This window comes from Panulirus ornatus, chromosome 20 (assembly GCF_036320965.1).
Source record: "Panulirus ornatus isolate Po-2019 chromosome 20, ASM3632096v1, whole genome shotgun sequence".
Lineage (NCBI taxonomy): Eukaryota > Metazoa > Arthropoda > Malacostraca > Decapoda > Palinuridae > Panulirus > Panulirus ornatus.
The window spans coordinates 6,441,786-6,466,333 of record NC_092243.1 but is presented as its reverse complement, the minus strand read 5'-3'; the positions used below and the strand labels follow the sequence as shown (position 1 = coordinate 6,466,333).

The following is a 24,548-nucleotide window of genomic DNA, read 5'->3' as shown; positions in this document are numbered from 1 at the left end:
TATATATATATATATATATATATATATATATATATATATTCTTGTATTTAGTGGGTTATGAAGGAACTTAGGCAGCGTGTTTACGTTGGCTGGTGCGTGTTGTCATGATGGTGTACTGTGGCGGAGGTCGGGTTCTTTGAGTGACTTGCTCGCTGGGTATACATACAACCACTGGAACTATACCTGAGAATAAGAGACTTAGAATATGATCACATAGGCCACTGATTGGACTGCTGATAGGATGAAATCTACGTGTTTTGAGTTGTTTAGATTTGGTTGTTGAGGAAAGGCTTGGGGGTAGAGTGAGGGGATTTATGGGAAGGAGGAAGAGAAGGATTTGAACCAGGGTGTGAAGAGGACTTGTAGAGAGGATGAGGAGTGATTTAGGCTTGACAGGTGTTGGATGGGGGTGAGGTGTGAGTGGGGCAGACATGTATGCTGCACCTGTTGTTAAACTCCAATGTCGAGGTATTACACCCATTTTGTTTGGCGATATATAATTGCCTCCACCTACCCCTAGTCATTTGATTTACATCCATAAAATTGTAAAAATGCATTGTCTTTATTTATTCAGACAAAAAATATTTTAGAAATAAAACTGTTGGAAGGACAGGTGTACTTGGGGCTGGCGTGTTTGGTGCACCTGCTATACTCGACAACCCAAGAAATAGAGGCAGTTGTCCCTCAGGTGAATCAAAGTCCGGTTAAGCAGGACAAGTGATGTGGGTTGTCAGCCACTTTAACTAGTAGGAATGTTCGCCAGCCATACATGTAGGGTATCAAAGGGGAATAAACGATGATGAGACTGGATAGGGTGGGAGGTTGGTGGACCGTGGAGTGGAAGGTTTGGGGCCAGTGTGAGTAACAGGAATGGGATGGGATCGGAAAGCGGTGTTTAGGATGAGGGGCGGGGTGACTGGAAAGGGAAGTGGTGAGAGCAGTGGCAGACGTGCTGGGAGAGAGGCAGGAAGTCCACACAAAGGACAGATAAAAGTGATGTGGGGGGAAAAATGCGTGAGACTTTCTCCCAGCGGGTGGGGCAGCCGTGCTGGCTCGCCAACACCCCCACCCCATACGTACCTCAGCTCTCTCTCTCTCTCTCTCTCTCTCTCTCTCTCTCTCTCTCTCTCTCTCTCTCTCTCTCTCTCTCATTATTCTTGTGGTCTGTGTTGCCTGAATTATCTTCCTCTTCTTTTATTATTTGATATACGGTACTTAGATACATTGGAGGCCACAGGAGTAATGTACAATACCTCCGTGGAATGCTGTGAAAATTAGGGCACGAGTGTAATGTGTAACTTTAGTGGTAAATGCACTGTTACGGGAGTGGAAGGGGTTCTTTTGACCAAGCCTATATAGGCTTAGCTCTTGACGTATGTTTGTACTGGGGAGAGAGTTTTAGCAATGGTGCAACTCGGAAAGTGAGCCGTACCAAGGACATGCTCAGGTCGTGCTATACCTAGTAGGCGCGGTACTACGCTGTGATCTGCACACTTACTGTACAAAGAATACCGGTGTAGAAATTCAGAAAATACACGTCCGACACACGACGTTTCCGTAGAGTTTGAGAACATACACTGGAGTACTGTGCAGTCTGGTTACTTGTTTTAATCATGTAAAACAGTTCGGGTCATTCTCGACTGGCGGAGTTCGGCCACCATTGCAAGACATTGTCACCACCACAAGAAAGTAATTAATTTTTTCCCCCCGAGGGGCGGGGTAGCTAGTGACGCAGCTCATTACGTTTTCTTGTCACTTTGGTGAACTGGAAAGCCGCCCTTAGGGCTGGCTACGTGCAGAGTGACTCCAAGTGGAATGTCGTATGTGGTGCAGCAGCGGTTCATGAAGAGTGGGATGTATGGGCGATCACTCCACACGGAGTGAATCATTGGCTGCAGTCGTGGGGAGCCACCCATAATTGGCCATATTGTGTATACGCCCGGATATAGAATTTGTTATTCACAGTACCAGGGTTCCCTACAGGACAGCGAGCGAAAAAGAAAAATTCCTGGATGAAATCAGGGAATTTTAATAAAAAAGATTGGAGGAAATTCAGGAATTTAACAAAAAATGTTTAAACAGTAAGATGTTGATAACCGCTGATCGGTGTAGTGATACAACAATATCCATATGTACACCTATTTAATTGATGCTTATTGTATACCAGTCCTCATTTGTATCTGTCTGCATTATTTCTACGATAGATATCCATTAGATAACCATATTCAGCTTTGTATGTGAATGTTGTCTTGAATGTGGTCATTTGAAGAGATTTAACCCCTTACTGATTCCATGTATTACAAGTCAAACAGGATAATAGAGGAAATTCGAGTCGTATTCTTTTCTGAATGTGATTTAAAGTTCAAGGTATTTGTTGGTGAAGGTGCGGTTGAATCAAGTTGGGTTCGAGGCCACACGGTTTTCCTGTCGATTATCTGGGAAACTTGATACAGATCACAGAGGAATCAGACTTTCTTCAGTCCTTATGGGAACCCTGATATATTTTGCTCACATATGAATGAAGTTTTAGAGTACTTAGCTTCATCTGCGATATATGTATTTAATGGTCAAAATAATGTTTTATAAGACGGATAGACGATTCTTAGTATATATATATATATATATATATATATATATATATATATATATATATATATATATATATATATATATATATATATTTTTTTTTTTTTTTTTTTTTTTTTTTTTATACTTTGTCGCTGTCTCCCGCGTTTGCGAGGTAGCGCAAGGAAACAGACGAAAGAAATGGCCCAACCCCCCCCCCCCCCATACACATGTACATACACACGTCCACACACGCAAATATACATACCTACACAGCTTTCCATGGTTTACCCCAGACGCTTCACATGCCTTGATTCACTCCACTGACAGCACGTCAACCCCTGTATACCACATCGCTCCAATTCACTCTATTCCTTGCCCTCCTTTCACCCTCCTGCATGTTCAGGCCCCGATCACACAAAATCTTTTTCACTCCATCTTTCCACCTCCAATTTGGTCTCCCTCTTCTCCTCGTTCCCTCCACCTCCGACTCATATATCCTCTTGGTCAATCTTTCCTCACTCATCCTCTCCATGTGCCCAAACCACTTCAAAACACCCTCTTCTGCTCTCTCAACCACGCTCTTTTTATTTCCACACATCTCTCTTACCCTTACGTTACTTACTCGATCAAACCACCTCACACCACACATTGTCCTCAAACATCTCATTTCCAGCACATCCATCCTCCTGCGCACAACTCTATCCATAGCCCACGCCTCGCAACCATACAACATTGTTGGAACCACTATTCCTTCAAACATACCCATTTTTGCTTTCCGAGATACTGTTCTCGACTTCCACACATTCTTCAAGGCCCCCAGAATTTTCGCCCCCTCCCCCACCCTATGATCCACTTCCGCTTCCATGGTTCCATCCGCTGACAGATCCACTCCCAGATATCTAAAACACTTCACTTCCTCCAGTTTTTCTCCATTCAAACTCACCTCCCAATTGACTTGACCCTCAACCCTACTGTACCTAATAACCTTGCTCTTATTCACATTTACTCTTAACTTTCTTCTTCCACACACTTTACCAAACTCAGTCACCAGCTTCTGCAGTTTCTCACATGAATCAGCCACCAGCGCTGTATCATCAGCGAACAACAACTGACTCACTTCCCAAGCTCTCTCATCCCCAACAGACTTCATATATATTCAGTATATCTGTCTGTGGTAACGCCTTTATTGAAGTGATATATTTCCAAATCCGGATGTAAATTCTGCTCGCATGACCGTATTGCATCCTGCTTCAATGGAACTGTCGCATCATCTGTCGGTAGTAAAAGCCGGGAACAGCGAACGCCCTTGTGTACGTCGGCATTCACTGGCCGTCGAGGGGTTAGTCCGGTCATGTCTCAGCATAGCAGGTCACTCCCACGCATCACCAAACGTAATTTAGTCTGTTGTGACTCAGAGTGCACATTAATGCTGACCCTTTCCACTCAACGGTCAGAGTGCACGTTAATGCTGATCCCTTGAAAGGTCAACGATACGACGCTTGGATATGATCACAATGTCTTGGAGACTTATGGGAAAGAAACTATATGTTGTATGCTAATATGCTCATAAGAAAGTTGTATGTGTGTATGCGTACGAGATAGGAAAGTAAAGAAGTATACCCTTGAGATTTCAGATGGGAGGCAGTCTTTGTCAGGGGACTGGATGAAATTGAAGAAAACAAAGAGAACCAGGTGAGGAACGAGAGGAGAAGATTGAGTGGGAGGCCGGCGTCAGAGAGACTGTAAGTCTCTATCAGGCGTCCGGTGGAAAGGTGATTGAAGGCACCCGCGGCCTCAACACTCCCGCCGGGGAAGGGAAGGTAATCTGCTCCCCAAATGAATTATGTTTGCGTAATAGCACAGCCCTATTGTTTACATTTTATTGAGGTTCGCTTTCTACTCCTCGACCTGAATCACCGCAGGGCTTCCGAAAACGTGATTAAGAATCAGTATTGTTGTCTAAAAGTTTTTGTTAGTCTGAATTTGGAGCCAAGAATTTTCTTTATTTTCGGTCACATACGTAGCTATAATACCTCAGCTTGAAGGAAATAACCCATATATCGTTTGCTAGTAGGAGAAACGAATCATGACATCATATTAAGATTTACTGATTCATTCTATTTAAAGGACAAAAGCGCTTGTGTATTAATGTGTGAAGAGCGTATTGCAGGGGCGTACGTAAGGTACACTACATTGACAGAAAATTATGAGTGGTGGGGTCTTGTTTATTCTGTTCCGTAGAACTATGATATTATTCTTTGATAGAAGGATGAGTTTTTTATGCTTCCCTATCAGAGTGGTGGATTTTGTGCGACTGATGAGGCAGACGCTAGAGGGGAGTAAAATGTTGGGCGAATTACAACTTTCGGGCGGGTGCAGGCTGCAGCTGGGAGGGTGGGGTGCTTGATTATTGTACTGCAACAAAGGTTTGTGTTCCTTTTCGTAACTCTGACATACCTTCAGAATTTTATAGTTTGGTTCTTGTTTGTGAAATGCGACGATTGTCATTACTAGTCGGGTCCAAGTAGCCGGCTGAGGCATGACTTCCTTCGCCATCGCCTCGCGGAATACGATATGTTCTTGAACAAATTGTCGGATCCACGATAGTAAAATCCTTAGCTTAGCCTTAAAAAACTGGAAAAGAATGATGTTTAGATCAAGCTAAGTCGTAAGGACTTGATAAAGTATGACAAATGTTCGATAGATGAAAATAGCGAGCGTCTGATTAGACTTAAGGAATAGCCTGACCATATTTTGATTTTCCTCGTGAAAATGTTTTCCCACATGTTTCAAAAGTGTGTTTTTTGGTAACTGTGATCGCTGCTCAACATTGTCAGGTTGTTTGGAGTACAGATACATTTATACATTTGATTGGTAAGTAAACTTTGCAGATGTATTTGCTTGCACTGTAATTTCCCTTGGGTTTCTCCAAGTAAGATACCATTATGAATTCCTCGATTGCGCACAGAGCCTGTTCAGCGAGATGCTGTAATGTGTGATACAAGTGAATTTTGTTTTGTGTACAGAAACCTGATGTGACTTGATGTTGCGAGACGGGAACGTTGAAGAGGGCGAGTTTTTCATTTTAGTCTGCGTACGTGGCAATCGCCATTAAGTGCTACGCTATTCGCTCACCTTATCGGCTTTTTTTCTTTTTTTTTTTTTTTTACAGTCCCGGTATTACCTACATTGTGTTCGTATTCAAGACTGCCGTTGTTAGAGCTTGTTAGGAATAGTTAAGTTCATTATAGTGTTAGTTACGGACCTGTTGATTTAATGCGTTGTATAGAATGATTAGGATGCAGGTGTGTGTTTACGCTTATTAAAAGAATTTCATTAAGGTGACTGTATTTTGTCTGCTTGACTAGAGTAACAAATAGACGAAATGGAAAAAATCTGTTAGTTCGTGATGTCACAGGTTCTGTGTTGCTACTTGGATCAGACTTCATTGGTTGTACTGTTTTTGATCACAGTTGTAGAAGGTAGACACACTGTCGTGTGGGGTTGGCTGGTAGTACTGTCATATATGTAGAGAAGTCGCTTGTGGGTGAGATGTCGTGCATGGTGGAGATGGAAAAGATTTGGTGGGTAATGGTGGACGTTCGTCGAGAGGTTGTGGTAAGGTCGGGGACCCAGGCGGGGCCACCGTTACGACGGCCAGCGGGGCGGCAGGTCCACAGGTCAACCCTCGGGCCCCATGGATAATTAAACCTGACGGAGGTGAGGTTATTTGTGGCCCCCGGGGCATGTGGCTCCCCAGGGGGCACCGCCGCAACATTCTAACGCAGGACGCAGGTGGGGACCTGGGAGAGTCCACCTCCCTCTGTAGCTGTCTTATTTTGCTCTCGAGCTTCAGATGTCTGATAGATGATATGAATTAGGATGTTAAGTGCTGGGCGCAAGGACCCTCAAAGGCCTAGGTTACTTTTCTTTTACTGTTTAATGATATTAGGCACTACTTGTCCGCCATGAGGTGGGATCAGCTGTGGTATTACGAGTATGAGACATTGGAGTCGGCTGATGGTGCATTAGTACCAGAGTATAGCTTTTACCGCTAGAGATGAGCAGAAGCGCTACCTACTTTTCTAAATGTATGAGGATGTAAGCGGATGGATAGTTGTTCCCCCAACACTACACTTCATATGTGCGGCCTCAGCAGTTCTTGGGTCAACACTAAAGCATCAGATGGTCGCTACGGGTGGTCGTCACAACTAGTCTAGTCATCGTGCACATTATGAATTACCTCTGACATGATGGTACGTTAGATATACATGTTCAGAATGGCATCGGCACCTGCGATGTCGGATTATTAGAGCCACATTCTAAATGTATGCTAAACACCCTCAAGACCACTCTCGACCCCTTACGTTAAGCGGGCAGACCTACGTGACACCGCATTCCTGACAGGGATTTTGTAGCGAACCCGTTAAGTAGGCTCTCTGACTCATTTAGTAAGTCATGTACGGGGTTTCTGACGAAATTTAGAGAACCCCTTAATGAGGTTCTCGACATAAAACGGAGGCAACAGAGTGGCTTGCATTTGTATTTCGCCGAATTTTACATATTGTCTAGTCGCAAGAACGAAGTCGACATTCAAATGTGCTTGGTAAGGCTAAAAGTAGCAATCCATGTGGATATCCATTTTGATTTCCAACACATTTCAGACAAGAAATTGATGCATTGTATTGTCCAGTATCTTCCTAATGTTAATGTTACGTAAATGTTGCTCCACTCCAACGTCGACGGCACGGGAGCAGGACAGAAGGATCTTACGTGGGTACATCCGAGTTCTGTGATACCAGGAATAAAAAGTGGCCTTTAGGTTCCAGGGTTCCAGTATTTCATTTAAAAAAAAGCGTGAAATTGAAGGATAACGTTGAGTTTCCTGTTACCTTACCTTCATTTCTTTTCAAGTCACAAGGATCAACAGTTAGAAAATCTTCGGAACCTCATGTCTGGAGGACAGTAAAACTTGGTTTGTCGTCTTTACATTCAATTTGCATCACAGTTGTTAAACTGAACTCGGTTATAGACGATGACTTGTTTATTCAGTGTTATGGAGGTCGTGCTCAAAGAGCGTACCATCGTGCTCAAGGATCGCACCGTCGTGTTCATAGGGTTGCAGGAAAAGTGGGCGTAACAGTATCTTAATGGCTACCGTACCAGTTCATCTGCATGTCGTAGGTACGCCGCAGTGAAGGCTCTGGCGTCTACCACTGCATCAAGGGAGCTTAAGCACAGACTGGGTTAAAGGGACGTAACACGTCCTCTTCAGATTAACGTAGGATGTTAATTATCTTTGTAAACATTTTAGCCAGGAAGGAGTACATACAACTCGTGTGTATGATTACTTAGAACACGTCTTCCCCTCACCAACGTAAGATGTGATTAATATGTTTGAACAGTTTAGCCAGGCAAGTGTATACACCTGTGGCCCCTTACACTTGTGTGTATAATTACCTTCCCGTACAGTACAGTCGTGGTGCCCTGTCTGTTGAACTTTCTCCGCCATCGATGTATTGTACCCATTGTACGCTCTGTACCTGGCTCACCACCTGCCTTGGCCATGTACCCTTCATCCATACTTTATCGATATAATCTGTGCGTATATATATATATATATATATATATATATATATATATATATATATATATATATATATATAGAGAGAGAGAGAGAGAGAGAGAGAGAGAGAGAGAGAGACACGAAATTTTCAGATTAAAAGAAATTAGTTTAATTCATCAGCTTAAATTCTGAATGTTATAAACATTCCGCATGCCATCATTTAATTCATTACTTGATAAATCCATTATCCCGAAGCTAAAGAATTACTTAACGTCCTTTCTAACTAAATTCCTCTTCGTTAAGGTCTCTCGATAATGTCATTGCTTTCGTAAGTGTGTGTGTGTGTGTGTGTGTGTGTGTGTGTCCCAACTATGTACAGTCACCCACACAAGCTACGTGTGCATGTATGTGTGTGTTTGTGTGTGTGTATGCGCGTGCGTGTTTGTGAGAGGTAAGGAATGTGGTTGGCGGGCCGCGGGGTCGGTCCACTCACGTGTTATCTCACCAACCATCGCCAGCCCTCACTCTCTCCCTCCTCACGCACGCCCCACACCTTCAGTACACCCCATTACTCTCACCACTTCACCCCCTACACTCCATAATTCACCTCTTCACCCCAGCACCCCATCAGGCCAGTGCTCTAACCACTTCACTAGTACACCTCTCTCACTACACGAGACCATCACAGCTGTAAGCTTGCTAGTACACCCACTTTACTGCCTCCCGCCTACACCTGTCTTTTTCAAGACTGTTTATATACCCACCTCATACACCTGCACAACTGCATATACGCGACTGCACCCTTTGCATTACAACGCCGCTTAGGCTGTACTCACACCACTACTTCTAAACTACACACCCTCACCAGTGTACCCACACTTTGCCACAGTGGTAGAGGCATACCTCCATCACTGCACCCAGAGAAGAAATGTACAGTGTCCAGACGCTCATGAGTACGGATGCAGGAGCAACTATTGTCAGAAATACCGCAGATGGCAGGGACCATCGTCTGTGTGTAACTTGCTGACTGCAAACGTAAGGAGCACCGTGAGAAAGCCTTGGGTGAATTTAGAGAAGATTTTGACAGATTCCTCAAAGGTGTACTAGGCCAGTCGAGTTGTACTCATGCTCAATTGTTGAGATGTGCAACAACAAGAATTTGGTAAACCAGGCCCTCACTTGCTTGTGTCGCCAGATTGTAATGTTGTGACGGCTTGTAGCTTGCTCATCGTCTGCCTTACAGCCCTTAGGAGTGAGCAGCGGCCGCGCTGACTAGCCTGGAGCCGTAGACTCGCACCCAGCCCCCGTCCCTCACTGCTGTTGCTGCTGGCTGCTGCTAGTCCCCTCGCAACGACTGTTACCAGTTCCCTCACATTTGTTGATGGTGGTTCAACCATCACTGCCACTAGTTCCCTCAATGCTACAGCTAATACTTTTATTGCTGCTGATGCAGCTGTAAGGATAACGTTACTTCACATATCTTAGGTCAAAAAGAATTTACTTCTGGTCATAAAGAACTACTTGAGAGGGTATAGAGGAGAGCAACAAAGAGCTGAGTCACAGTTAGTGGCCATGAATTTATTCGCCATGGAAGAGACAAGAGTCATTTGTGAATTGATCACAGTCTCGTGGTTTGTCAGTCAGTTTGAATGTATTAACAGTGAACATTTCTTCGAAAGATGCAAGAATGGAGCAACCAAAGACCATAATATGAAATTAAGAAGGAAACTTGGAGCTGCGGATGAACGAAATAAGCTGAGTGTTGAAGTTGTGAACGTTGACTGTATATACGTTTAAAACGTTGCATAATAAAGTTCAAGAGATGGGGCTTCACGAATGTAGAACTCCTCCGTGTTGTACAAATTGGTAATTACACACGCACACACACACGAGTGTAAAACTCTCCCCGTACAGTATAAATGTCATTACACACACACACACACACACACACACACACACACACACACACACGTCATTACAGGGCGGGCGAATTTTTTAAATCAGAAAATGTACCAGGATTATTTACAGATCCTGCTCACTTAAAGAATCAGAACTGGTGGGAACAACTGAATGAAACATAACATGTGGGAACGACTGAAGGAAGCAGAACTGGTGGGAACGACTGGAAGTACAAAGACTGTTCCGTGGAGCGCAAGCGAGATATCTCTCTCTTACAGCACAGTTGTATGACCGTGGAGCACGACGCTACGACCCTTGAGTATGATGGCTTCGTCTTATGGTCTTAAGTCAAGGGTCAGGCCATCGAATACAAGGGTCGTACCGTCATGCTCAAGTGTCAGTCATACCAACGTGTTCAATATGAGTACCGCAGTGTGCACTCGGTTCATTGAGTGTGTCGCGTCATGTGGACGTGTGGCTGCGGTGTGTGCCGGGTGAGTGACTTGCCAGCAGCAGTTGGTGCTCCTCTGAGTGACGCTTGCCCTCAGCTTATGTGGCCGCTGACGTTTGGCCCAACTTCGCTCATAACTCATGTGTTTATATCGACCCCAACATGGCGAAGTGGTCGATATTCGACTGGAAAGCACTGATAACGGCAAATTAAGTTCGGTTAATAATTCTCCGCTTTGGTGTTCGGGTGGTTAGCGCCAACACTTACCACCTGCGCCAACGTATAATCCACAGCGTTACTTTTTGTTTATGAAGCCTGGAGGGGAAAATCGGCCATTGTTTGAGAGCTTTGATCCTCAAGTCGGCAGTCCATAAGGGTCAATATCTTCCCCTTGGGTGCTGCTGCTCCTCGGCGATATCAAAAGGTTTTCAGCCGTCTGTTTTTACGAGCGATGCTTTCATTGGTCGATGCGAAGGCGATGGAACAAGTCTTTGTGAGGCCGTCAGGATCAGGGACCGAGGTCGGGAGCAGGAGGAGGACCCCATCGCATCGGGGTCCTTCAGGAGGAACTGTGGCTGTCATGTCAGGCGTTGAGTAGCGTTATATGAAGTTTTTTTTTCTTTTTTTTTCATAGCGATGGAAGGAATCGCCTCACGCACACTGGGGTTATGTCTTGGTTATGATTACTGTAGAAGTTGATACATGGGGGATGGGGCCCGTTTGACGGATTACCATATTGATGAAGTTTCGCTATGTTTTTTGCATGTTTAGCGGATTTTTCACTTGGTATGGTCTAGTATCTGTAGCGAGTGGGCTTATGTGATGCTTTTGGTCTTCTCTCATGGTATGTCAATGTGGTAGTACTTTTTTTTCGCAGATGGTTGAGTCATTGTGGTAGCAAGTCTTCTGGTGGTGTACTAGGGTGGTTGAGTCAGTGTGGGAATACGTCTTCTTGTGTACTGGTGTTGCTGCATCAGTTTGGCAGTAAGTCTTCTTGTGTATTGGTGTGGTTGCGTTTATGTGGTAGGTCTTGTGGTGTACTGATGTGGTTGCGACACTGGCAGTAGGTCTTGTGTTCGCGTGGAGGTAAAGTTTTATTGTCGCGGGTCTTGTGGTGTACTGGTGTGGTTGCATAACTGTGGTAGGTTTGTGGTGTAGTGGTGTGGTTTGTTAGTGTGGCAGTAGGTCTTCTTGTGGTGCACTGGTGTGGTTACGTCATTGTGGCAGTGGGTCTTGAGTTACAAGTTATGATTATAATAATGATGATAATCATAATCATAATTCAAAGATTCAAAGTGATGTAGGGATGGGAAATGCCAAAAGGTAGTACCTGCATGCGAATTAGAATAGAAAAAACTAAGATGACTCTTAAAAAGTCAAAAGAAAATTGACTGCGTATACATACTTTAAACTTCTCTGGGTCTGTCATCCAGCGAAACATCAAGTTTTCGAAAGGTGTCCTGACCTGCCATCTTATGGTTATTGTCCCTGGGATGGAGATTATCAATAAAACACAGGATTCACCCAATTTTCTTTGACTATCAAAAGTCATGTAGGAATGTATTTCTGTAGAAGTATCATCCTTACTCTTCTTTGCATACTTTTTTGCCACTTCCATTCTTATATCATCTTTTATATAAAAGATTTTTATTTTCTAAATACATTTTAACATTTTCAACCTCACGTCATCTTATAGCTTTTGCGTATTCTTGGTACTTATATTTGTTGTCTTTCAATATATGCATCATAAGTCACCAGTGAAGGAAAGGAGGAAAATAAACTAGGAGACCACAGCCTAGCCTTCTTCCCCGGCTGACCACCGCCCACTCGCGTTCACCCAGCTGACCATCTGTTGGGCTTCCCCGGCTGACCCGCTACGTAGAGTGAAGTGTTAAGTATTGCTGTAGGTAATGGATAGAAGATGGACACTTTGGTAGCCTTGGGGTTAGACTACCTGGCTGCCACACTGATGGACTGGGGTTCGATTCTAGGGGTAAAGTGATAAATAGTTTACATCAGATATCCTGTGTATATTACTTGGTTGAGATGTACACACTCACTTTACAAGTGTGCTTTGGGAGTCGATTAAATAGCTTTCCTTCCTTGTCCAGAGCGTGAGCAGTGACATTTTCACCTCATAAGAATGCGTAACGCATCACGAGATCCGTGAATCAGCGAATGGCAACGGAAGAGATGCTGTTTTAAGCTCATCGTTGCACGGGGGAAATCCCTCATGGCTGCCAAATAGACACCACGGTTCGATTCTCGGGATATAATGGGAAACAATTTCTATCATACATTATACATTTTCTCAAAAAAATATATGACCCCAGCAACCAGCGTTTATCCTTCTTACAGTACAGACTACCGCTTATCCTTATGAAATAAGCCAGTGTTTTCCTGATAGTGATGGTAAGAAAAAAGGAGGTTTATGCCATTAGTGGTGCCTTGCTATTGATGCTTTGATTGTGGTGCCATGGTTGAAGTGTCGCTCGATGTAGCTTCGACAATGAATGAGGGAATCAAGGTGTTATCACCTTGGTATAGATGGCTGTTTTATTATTGCTGTGGGAACACATTCCTCCCACGGGTATTTTCGAGCGTGTGTTTACACGAGTGACGTCATAAGGGAGGTGGTGACGGGACCCATTTCCGTCTGCCGCACAGAGGGACAACAAACACGCCCCGTAGCTCAGCCCTGAGCACACAAACACGTCTCGTGGAGGGCCAGAGTGTAAACAGAGGAGCTCAGCAGCACTGGCGGTGTTAGTGTGAGCGGGACACTGTGGGTTGGCAGGACCATCCTGATCGTAACCTGCCTACCTCACTTGTTCAGTATCTCCGAGCGTGATGGGTTTATACACCCACGAATTATATGTGCAGGAATGTGGCGCTTCGTTTGTCATCAAGCCCTCACACCTGATGTCACTTACAGTATAGTATAATATAGTATGAGGACGTGTACATTTGAACCCTTTAGGCACGATAGTAAGATGTGTGAGCGTGATGGCACGATGTTTGAACACAACAGGTAAATAATTATGGCTTGGATATGATGGCATGTTGTTTGATCTTACCTTTAAGGTCAGGATAAAAGTAACGCCATCAGACCAAAGGGTCGCGCTGTTGTGGTTAAGGGTCGTATAGTCGTGCTTAAGGAAATTAAGATCTAGAGAATTAAACCCAATTTTACTGAATAAACACTTGGTAGAACAGATTTATCATATTAAAATGATAATAACAACTTGTCTGCAACTGCATCTGCTGAGTCGGGCAAACGTGAACACGCAGGGAACATTACGTTTGAGCTGAAGGGCATTAAGGAGCCTCGGGCTGAGCCTAGACAGAGGGGTAGAGAACCACGGAGTCATAAGACACCGACTGTACAGTGTCCTATCATATCTCCGCGCAAGCAGAGGCTTTTGTCTGGAGCCGTTGAAAGTCCCACTGATGTTAACAGACACATTATCATGCATTAGTACTTCTTTTCACTTGTGCAGGAATGCTCAGGGTTAATGTCCAAGTAACGGCACCCGAACCGCTGGTCCAACTTCACCCCAGACAACATGGCATGATGTGACCGGAAAAGCACTCCCGCCCAATAGAATGTTTTACGCGACCCCTCGACCTTCAGGAAGCCTTGCTCCCGGTCCAGACTCACGTCTGGTGCGGTTGTTAGTGAAGTCACGTATGGAGGTGGTCAGCGAGGTCAGACGTAGCGGTCGGTGAAGCCAAATGTGGCTACTTGCTTGGTGTAATAGTTGGCGAGTTGTCAGGATAAAGAATAACAAGGTTAGGTCTGATGACTGGGGAAGCAAGAGGTGTTGCGGGAGACCATGTAACTGGCCAGTTGTAGCAAGTTATTTACAAATAGATATATACGATTATAATTGTTCTTGATAGCTACAATTTTGGTGTAATATCGAGAGAGAGCGTAATCAAAAAGGTGAGATCGAGCCGCATTGTTGTTAACATGAAGGTGTCTGCTGAGGAAACATAAATATCATTCCATCCGTGTATGGATGGAGGCAAACCCTCTACAACCGCAGAAGGTAAAACCAGGTCTGGGAGGAGCCAGGTGATGGGTGTTACAAGAACACCCGGCTAGGAACCCTACGTCCACCTCCTACACCTCAGTATGATGGTTATTGGTACCCAAAATTATATGATTCAGGGTTTAGCGTATTTCATACAATCAAGAGTATCTAGGTTCTCTTACTGTCTCCCTGATTTTTGTAACCAACCATTGAAGGCAAGGATATTTAGTTTAATGCCATAGTGTGTCGGGGAACTAGGCTTTAGCTTCTAGCGGATGAACAGTGTCGCCATAGGTAGCGGAGCTGATGTCTGTGGAAGTTTGGCGCTACCTCTCGGAACAAGAAACGATTGTTATCAGCAGAAATTACTGTACAGATTTCTGTGCAATCCTTAGATATTGTTCTCCATCCTCAGCTATTTGACATCTGGAGGAAAAATCTTCCATTGATTCCTTCTGTCGTGTTCCTTTATGAAGATGATAGGATGGTAGGGAAGGATTTCCAGCCCCTCTTAGCGATAAGACTGGAGGGAAGGATTATCAGCCCCTTTTAGTAGCTTTCTGCGACCTTCAAGAGATACATTGGCAGTATTTCATCTTTTGTTGTCTTAGGGATACAATTTTTTATCTTTACTTGGGTAATTACCAGACATTTGTCAAACTGAGATGAACAAAATCAAATGAATTTGAAGTACATGAAACTGAATGCAGAGATACAAGAATGAACGCGAGTGATTGAAGGGAAAGGAGGTTGGCAAACCAGAAGTGGATAATGGCGAAAGATTACGGAGAATCCATTGTCGTATCTTGGGTCGGAGGAAACGTGGTAGCTGGCCATTATATGTCGTAAGTTATAGAAAGAGAGGAGTCGAGTTGAGTATAGCAGGATGTGTTGTAACCTGACGGTGGTGGGATCAGGTATGGGTGCCTGTAGAAGGTGGGAATTAACCTTTAAGCCACTGGAGTAAAAGTCAGAGGATGGATGTGTGTTAAGGACTACGATGATGGTGACGATTTTGTTTTAATATCCTCACTTTAAACCGCATGACACCCTCCTGCCTTACATACTTTTCGCAGTGAAACGTTGTACGCTTTTATGTTTAAATTACACTTTACACATCTCAGATTTGCTCGCTTCACACTGCAGACTCACACTTAATCATACCTCACAACAGGAGAGATAATGTGTTCACATTTCACTGTAAACATTTGCAATTAGAGAAATTAGAATGAAGTCTGCATGATGACGAGGAGGCAAGCTTTCCTGACGCTGACCATTTCGAATTCTGGGCTCGGCCGTCTGCCCAAAGCCATCCAGGCAGTTCATCGTCTCCTCGGGACTGGTCGATGAAAGGGTACTTACTTGTTTTAGGATGGGGATATGTGTGTACACATGGTGCATATACGAGGTTAAGAGACTGGGTAATACGAGTGTAATTCTTTCTCCCCGTAACGCAAGATGGCGTCGGCATACGTGGTTGTTGTGTGCCCTGGAGGAGCAGTGGAAGCCGTTGGCACGAGGAACTACTCCTCACTGGCTTCCGGCTAATTACTCTTTCACCCTACTACCACCAGTCTTCTGCCTGTCATGTACTCATTTCAGTTTTATATCGTAGCACCGCAAATATCTTGCACACAAAGTGTGCGTTGTTCATTGATTTTTTATCTTCTATTTTGGAAATTTGTAAAGCACTGGAACCTGGTTATTCAACTGTTTTAGGCATAGAATATCTAAAAACTTAGAACTGCATTTATGCCATTATAAATTTTGGCTTCATTGAAAAACAATCATCAAGCTGTTTACATCAGCGAATAGAACTGTTGTCGTAAATTTCTCGAACACTCATTTCTTCCACTGTTATTATATAAATGATATCAGACTTTGAGATTCCTTGTCATTCGGTTAGAACGTGTTGCACTGTAATACTGGAATTGCTGGTGTCAGATATTGGAGGAGGTGTCCTTTCCATTACGTGACCATGGGTCAGCGTTGTATGACTGATCCTCCACCGACAAAGAATGATCTCAAAATGACAATTCTTTTTGAAAGAGGAAGGCCATACTGCAACACCTTTATTAATGACAGCAAACGTTCAGTGGCTCTTTTAGTTAAACACACTGACTTTATATTTAACCCAGGAAAAGTTGTACAGACAGTTATTATAATTTCGGTGTGACTACATCTCTCACGGATACGGTAAGTATAATTAACTTTGGCCCCTTCATTTATCTTGGATGACCACACAGGCGAAAGTTTCACCGGTTTATTAGCAAGGACAACGAGAACCCATTGTTCTTCTTCCCTGTTCTGGGTATTTGTTATTGTTTGGATTTTCACGGCCTACGAGGGCCACGAACTTCCTGGAGACATATCTGCGGCAGAGTCGAAACTACGTAGATCTGATATCGGGTTGTGCTTGTGTGTTTCCTCACTCCAAATAGCACCGAAGTTTTTGCGGTGTCCCAAGACGGCACTAAAACCTTAGACGATTATTTAAGATTACCAGAGCACGTGCCAGGTAGGGATTTAGTTGTACATCTGGTTGTTGGCTTAAATGTAAAACAAAAAAATTTTTATTTACATGCGATGATATTTTCTTTGTAGTCACAAGCTGAACTTACGGCAGCTTTATTGATAATGGTGCAGTTTAGGTAACCAGCATTGTAAAACAGCGTATCATGCATGGAACAGATATAGGGAAAGTAACTCTTGTTACAGCCGTCTCAAGCTTTCACTGGAACCATATTCATAAATAATGTTGGCATCACGCAGCACGCTTTCAGTGCGAAGCTGCCATTGTTGTGAGCGTGACCTGAGGTTGGTAGGCTGCGGGTCTGGCCCGCTAGCAAGCTTTATGTATACCTTTGCATTGCCTTGGCGTACGAGGCCAACTCACTGAAGCTGATGTTACTCATTAGAATGTCACCAGTTTTCAGCTTAGCAAAGAATTACCTGATCATACCTTGCAACAAGTAAACATGCGCAGACGAGGCACTTTTTTCCATATATTATCGCGCGGCTCAAATCCTTGACGTGTCTATGGTCTCCACAAGCGTTCATTAGACCTTAACAAAAGAAGAGCTTTTAGTCGGGAATGTTCTACTGTCTCAGGTGATTTGTGTGCGTGAGATGCCCCCTGGGGCGTGGGGCATGAAGGCGTCTTTCCCCAACACACACACACACACACACACACACACACACACACGACAGGCCCTGGGCGGTTGACAGGCCGCATTTATTAATTTGCAGTCCATTTGTTTTTCACCTTGTTGTATGATTCATTCAGTGCTACCCAATCCTTGTGAACAATTCAGTTACTACGTGATCTGCAACTCAATTGCTGAGATCCAGTCCTTGAACCTGTATCCCTTGCTTGCGCCATTCACAGGATGAATAGGATTGCAGAATAAACTCGCCGCTCCTGTGGCAAAAACTAGTCAGTCATCTACAGAAGATAGGAGGAACTACTGTGCTTCCCTTGAAGTCCACGTCCATCGTTCTTGTACGCGTTCGTGTTCATAGTTTGTTTATCTTTACATCCGAATCCAGTTTCGGTTATGTAACTCCTAATGTGGACTCGTATTAATGAGCGCTTCAGCATCTCATCAGTTTAGGTTTTCCTGCCAATATTCCAGGCCTTAGAGGGGAGATATGGGGTCCAATGATCGTGAGCAATGTTGTGTGATAAACATTCCTCAAGGCAGAGAATAGTTTCTATGCATGGGTGTTGTTTACTGAGAACTCAAACATAATATATTCCCTAAGTTAACATCCTAAGGTAGCTTAGTGTAATCTGGTTTAGCTTAGGTTAACTTGCTTGACTTAAAGTAAGTTATTAAATGCATTTGTTATTATACTGATATCACATATAGATAAACATCGGCAGACCGTTGTACTTAGTATAATAAATTAGCGTCATTTTGAATACGACGATACCAAGAATGCAAGTGAAACGAAGGCTGAACAGTCAGGTTGTGAATTAAGGGTCTACATAGCGACGCTAATAATCTTGAGTCACACACCATAAAAACAAAACTCGAGGTGTAAGGATGGATAGTGACGAGCCTTTTATGTTACGCTGGTTATAGTCATATTTCCTCGTGTTTTAGAGTGACTGAACTTGTACACTGTTGGGGGGAAGTGTCCTCCCGAATGGGTCCCATCATTTTCGAAGTGATCGATATGTTACGTGTTGTCTCGACAAGTTGGTAATGTGAATGTGAGACAGATTAGCTAATGATTGCGTTATCCCCACTATATTTCCATCGAAGTATGAAATCAGTATAACACTGATTATGCTAAGTGATATGGTAAATGACAGGAAATGTCGCAAACAATCGATATATATCAATATTATGAAAGCAGGACGACGAGTATTAGGCCAGACCAAAGGGTATTTGCCAAAGTCTTTCGTCCATGGAGTCATATTTTTCGCACAAAAAGTGGTAAGGATTTTTTTTTTTCGTACGATACAGTACTGAAGTTTTGACTCCAGGTGAATCGATAAGGTACCTTTTTCTCATATGGTAACGACTATCGCCACGCAGGCAGGGTTGTGAATAAGAGACATGGCCGATTATAAAGCCAGTTAATTTTGTTTGGTCGTTTTCATGAGAGAAAATACAACGTAGATATGAGTTCCTTCAGATTGAAAATAAACAAAATAGGCTCTTGCTTTAGCATATGTTTTTCATCACTGGAAACACTTAACCTTACTACGTGAAACTGTCGGGTAACAGATATTATTTCTTCCACAGATGCTGAAGTACGTGCAAGTGTCGCCGTACCGCAGCTCTTCGGCTCTGGGCGGGGTGAGACGCGTGGGTGAGGGTTGCACGAGTGACGACTCCACCACACTCTCATCCCCCTCCACGCCCTCCACACGCATGTCCTCAGCTTCCAGCCACGCCTCCTCCACACGCATGTCCTCGGCCTCCAGCCACGCCTCCTCCACAGGCTCGTCGTCTGGAGGGGGAACGGGCCGGGTGGTGGGGCGGGCTGATAGTGTCAGCCTCAATTCATCTATGTCCTGCTCCAGCCTGAGTCAGGACCCGCTGAGTTCGCGGTCGTCGTCGTCTACGTCTCTGCAGGACACACCTAAGGTCAGTACCCACCTCAAGACGTCTGCATCGTGACTTGCACATCGTTATACAATCTGGCGTGATCATATTCATTATTTTTTTTAGTTATTGACTCAATAGATGGAACAGACGGTGGATTATTTTTTTTTCACTGGTACCAAGAAACTGCAGATAATGATTTCGATTGGACACCAAGAGATGTTCATTCACCCCAAATGGCTGTAGTAAAATGACAGGAATTAATTCTTTGATAGTGTAATATGCGCCGAAACTGTTAACAGACGAGAAAAGCACTGGAAATGTCTTAAGTAACAGCTGAAGTACGTTCATTAGCTCCACACGCTTGCGCAGTCGTAAATCTATGAGAGACATTACGTGGGCATTACATGCCACGTTCTTCAGCCTGGAGAAGTTTCCAAGTCATATTTCCTGATCATTTTACAGTCATACCAGTTTCCTCCAGTGGTTTTAAGCCATTGGAGCAGCGCCGGGTTAAAGGCAATATACAAGAGTGAGACGTGAGACATCCGCCCCATGACACGCACACATACATATTTTCAACCGGGCACACACATGGTCTTCACGGAACGCTGTCCTAAAGATGGTGCAAACTTCTACAGCGCCAACAGTCCTTCCTCCATATCCTCCACCTCCATGCCTCCCTCATGCCTCGACACACCTTCCATCATACTCCTCTCTCTCTCTCTCTCTCTCTCTCTCTCTCTCTCTCTCTCTCTCTCTCTCTCTCTCTCTCTCTCTCTCTCTCTCTCTCTCTCATGCGCCAGCACATTTCCTCCCCCCCCCCACAGACTTTTTTTCCCCATACGAAACGAACTCAAGACATCCATCTGAGCGATGGTGGTGGTAGTGTGGTATGCTGCTGGTCCATTGTCGGGAGCGGCGCGGCGCGGGCGTAACTAGGGAGGTGTTGAGCCCTCGGTATGCTTTGTAAGTGCTTTTAAGCTTCTGGAATCAGATTTGTCACGCACGTGCCTATGTGACAACTGGACTAAGATGTGGCGAGATCATTCGCCTCAAGAGTAGTGAAAATGCAACCCGCTCACCCGGACTTGAGTGTGTTTGGATTCCACGAGCTTTGTGCCGAGGGGAGAGTGTTGGATACACATTCCTTGTATACTCTGTATACACAGTGTGTCTCACGTGTGCTCACGCTGGCAGCGCGTGCCTCTGGAGGCCCATGTGTCATGTACGTTATCTTATGCTGGCGTCCGCTGAGGCATATCTTATGCAGACTTCAGGCATGATGTGAGGTGTGTGTATGCTGCCGTGCAGGCATAAGAGACAGAGAGCCTGCGACTGTTCTTCGTCTCATGACCTGTGACCAGGCGTTGCTCGAGGGTAGAGTCATCAGTCGATATGTTCCCAGACGGAGAGGGGGAGGAGGGTTGTTACGGTGCATTTAACCTCTTGAGAGCAACGATGCGAGCCATGAGCACCAGGGTTGCGACCCTTGTGAGTGACGGTTCTATACTTGGGTAGGATGACCGGGCCAGCTTACACAAGGGTCGGACGGTCGTTCATAAGGGATTGAAATGGATGATTACACGAGATCCATGGTGTGATCGGAGACTTTTTAAGTGCATGAGCACGATGTACGACAACGTGGTGCACCTGTCACACCTCTAGATATGCAGTTATGCGACGCGTCACAGGTACCTGGATCCCATCTCTCCCCTCCTCTTACACATACGCAGTTAAGCATTCACTGGATGTTCGCCAGAGGCGACAGATTAAAGAAAGAACGAGGGAGAAATAGTCTTGTAATTAAGTATGTGGATTAGGAAATGTTCAATAAACTATTCACAGTTTTCATTAGATCTAAATTACAGTAGGCAAGTTTGGTTACCTCAAGAAACGTAAGGGTTTAACTGATAAGGTCCAGAGAAGGGCCTTACAGAGACGGTACCTGAAGTAAGGGAGCTCAGTTATAGGTAGTTACATACACACTAACGACGTGGTATTTAGTGGCTCGAATTTCATACCATGAGTCAGGACAGACCCGCCGAGGTCGCGGGTTCGAACTCTGGCTGCGTTATTCGGCCCGCAGCCAACCTAGGTGGTCATTAAAGGGGTACCTGGCTCATACTGGTGTGTGTGTGTGTGTGGTGTAAAGATATGATACATGTATACAAGGTTAAGAGACGAGGCAACACGAGTGTAGAACTCTCTCCCTGTAACACCCAAATAGTAATCCGAAACCAAATGGATGACGAAGTATTCAAAGAACTGATCACATCGTAGGTAAGGCCAAACTTAGAATGTTCTTCTCAGATTTGGTCACCGCACCTGCAGAAGTAGAAAGAAGTAATAGAGAAGAGCCAGATGGGGACAGAAAGACTGGCATATAATTAAGAAAGCTGACTAACAGAAGGAGGACAGGGACCATAAATTTGTCTCATTGATAAGAGAAGAGTGAGGGATGGCGAAAACAACTACTTAAAATAATGTCGACAGTAAACGGCATTCAGAAGCCAGAGCTAGGAAAGATGCAGAGCACTCTTATGTAGTTATGAGTAGTGGGTAGATGGAATGGAGTGAGTGATGGAATCGTGAATGCTGACAACATAGTTCTAAAAAAAAAAAATGTGAAAGAGAAAGTTTACGAGATGGAGCCCCGCGAGTGTAGCACGCCCCCCTCCTCCCCTCGTAAAGTACAAATAGGTATTCACAGTTTCACACACTCTTGCTGATGTACTTTGTCGGAAGTGTGATGTCCACATGACGTCAGTACACGTCTAGGGATGTCAGTACATGATGTCTCTATAGTGTTGAAGCTGAGGTGATGACGTAGCGGTTATGCGGGAGATGGCGGAAGTCGCTCCCACACCCGGCCGTCTTCCGCCTCACCGTAACTACTGTAGTGGTGGTGGAGGAAGGGAGGGTGTAGTGGTTTGCTGTGGCGGTTGGTGGTAGATGATGGTGGCGTGAAGTGCACACGGGCTTAGCGTGACAGTGAAAATGATGAGAGTTGCTGTGGTGTTGAAAAGGGTGGTGGTTAATGTGGTGAAAGTGATTGTGGTAACCAGTAAGATGAAAAAGGATTATGGCTAATGTGTTGGTAATAATGATGGTGGTACGTATTGAGGTGAAAGGGATTGTGGGTTGATACAGCTGTGAAAAGGATGACGATTGTTGTAGTAATTGAAAGGATGATGATTAACGATGCGGGGAGGAATGGTTGTTTGGTAGGATATATTAGGGGTTGTGCGTGCTAGGTGGGGAGTTTTGGTACGTGAGTTTGAAGGTAGAGTGGATAGAGGTAGTGTAGGTCTGTGGAGGGAGAGGCGTCGACTATGTGGATAGCTTAAGTTGGATTTGCCTCTGTGCGTCGTAGCTTAAAGTGAGAACAATAGGTTCGTTCGAGTGGGTGCCCAAGATGTTGTACTTAGAATTTAAAAAAACATGTCACGTATTCGATATTCACAAATTCGATATTCATAATAACGAACAAAAAGCCAAGCTGCCACTGATTAGATTCCGACGAGGGTTTAGGTCTAAGCTCTCCAGCGCCTGCGAGAAATCAATAACTTATTTATCTCAGATCTCAGAAAATCACATTATTACGCACATTATATGTAGGGATATAAAGAATTCTGTTAAGATCGGATTTTTAGACATAGAAGACCAGGGTCTTGCGGCATGGGGCATAGAGATAATTGATATGTTTCCAGTATTGCTTGACCCCCTCAGGCAGAACTGCGAAGCAAGGGGTGGCTAGGCTTCAAAATCCTGCCGACGAGGTTTTTAGCGACGTTAGGAGCGTGTACGTACAGGGAATGAGATGCTCTTCCATATGGCTGTGTAAGTATTTGGGATGTGTTCAGAAGATTCCCTGCAGTCGTGAGGAGTAACCATCATTACAGACACAGTAAATGATAACGATTTTTTTTTCTATTTATTCTAACATTTGTAGTTCTAATGAGGGAACATTCCTTCAGTTGGGTGTTCTCGTATCTTGTCTGTAGCGTTGGAGTGTATTTCATGATTACTACAGACTTTTAAACCAATCTGGACTCTCTGCACTTCGAAAAAGTATGTTCAAAAGTATTTGTTAGAAGATTTGTTGCTGTGCTTCGAGTATCAGACTCTTGCATCTCTCTCCATTGCTCACAGTTTGATTATCGGTTAGTATTGCTGTCATTGTTGATGTGGGGTTATTATGGAGATGACTTGATACTGTGAGTGGAGATCCTAGCCTCCCGGCAGTGGCTTTTGTGGCCTCCCGACCTTCTGAGGAATGTGTAGGTCATGGTGACCTTCCCGTTGCATCTGACCCGAACCTGCACGACTACCCGAGGCCGTACGTAGTCTTGCTTCTCGGGAGGAGGCAGTTCTTAGGACGATAAACAAAGGTCCTAGACGTGCTTTGAAAGAACGATGCATGCAGTACAAGAGCTTGTGATTAGTTCATCTTAGTCCATGTAGCTCAGGTTGGGCCAGGTTGATCAGAGATGTTTCGTCTTTGAGGGATTGTTGCTCGCTTTACCAAGTGAACCCAAAAGCCCTCTGGAAACTTCCCTCATGTGCAGTAAATTACCTTCATCGTATACCTTGAGTGTCATGCTGGCTGGCTCGATGTTGCATGCATCTTACAGCGGCTTTACTAAAGTTTTCCCTGCCGTCACAGCACTGATGCTGTATTGGTGGTGGTTTGTACTTTGTCTCAGTCCATGGACTGTAGGTTTGGTCATGGTGATAAGGTGTGGCGATCCTCCGACACCGACGGTCCATACCATTACACTACAACTGCTGCCCCATCACCATGGACCGTTACCCTCCTCCTGTACCATCTCTTGCACTGCCCCACACTGCTGTGCTGCTACTACTCTCCCTGTTCCATCATCCTTGCACTCGTGTCCCTATTTTGCCACTCCTATGCACTACCGCATTGCCCACACCCAGTAAACCGTCCTGTTGCTCTTCCC

At 44.5% G+C, this 24,548-nt stretch overlaps 1 protein-coding gene across 4 annotated transcripts in view; it reads left to right on the top strand.

Moving 5' to 3' along the window:
- The window catches only part of LOC139755885 (uncharacterized), a 131,967-nt gene that overhangs the window by 5,776 nt on the left and 101,643 nt on the right, over positions 1-24,548 (top strand). For all 4 annotated transcript variants that reach the window (XM_071674591.1, XM_071674590.1, XM_071674589.1 and 1 more), the window contains exon 2: positions 19,279-19,623. In XM_071674591.1, coding sequence (XP_071530692.1) covers positions 19,279-19,623 — 345 coding nt within the window. The remainder of the gene's footprint in view (positions 1-19,278; positions 19,624-24,548) is intronic.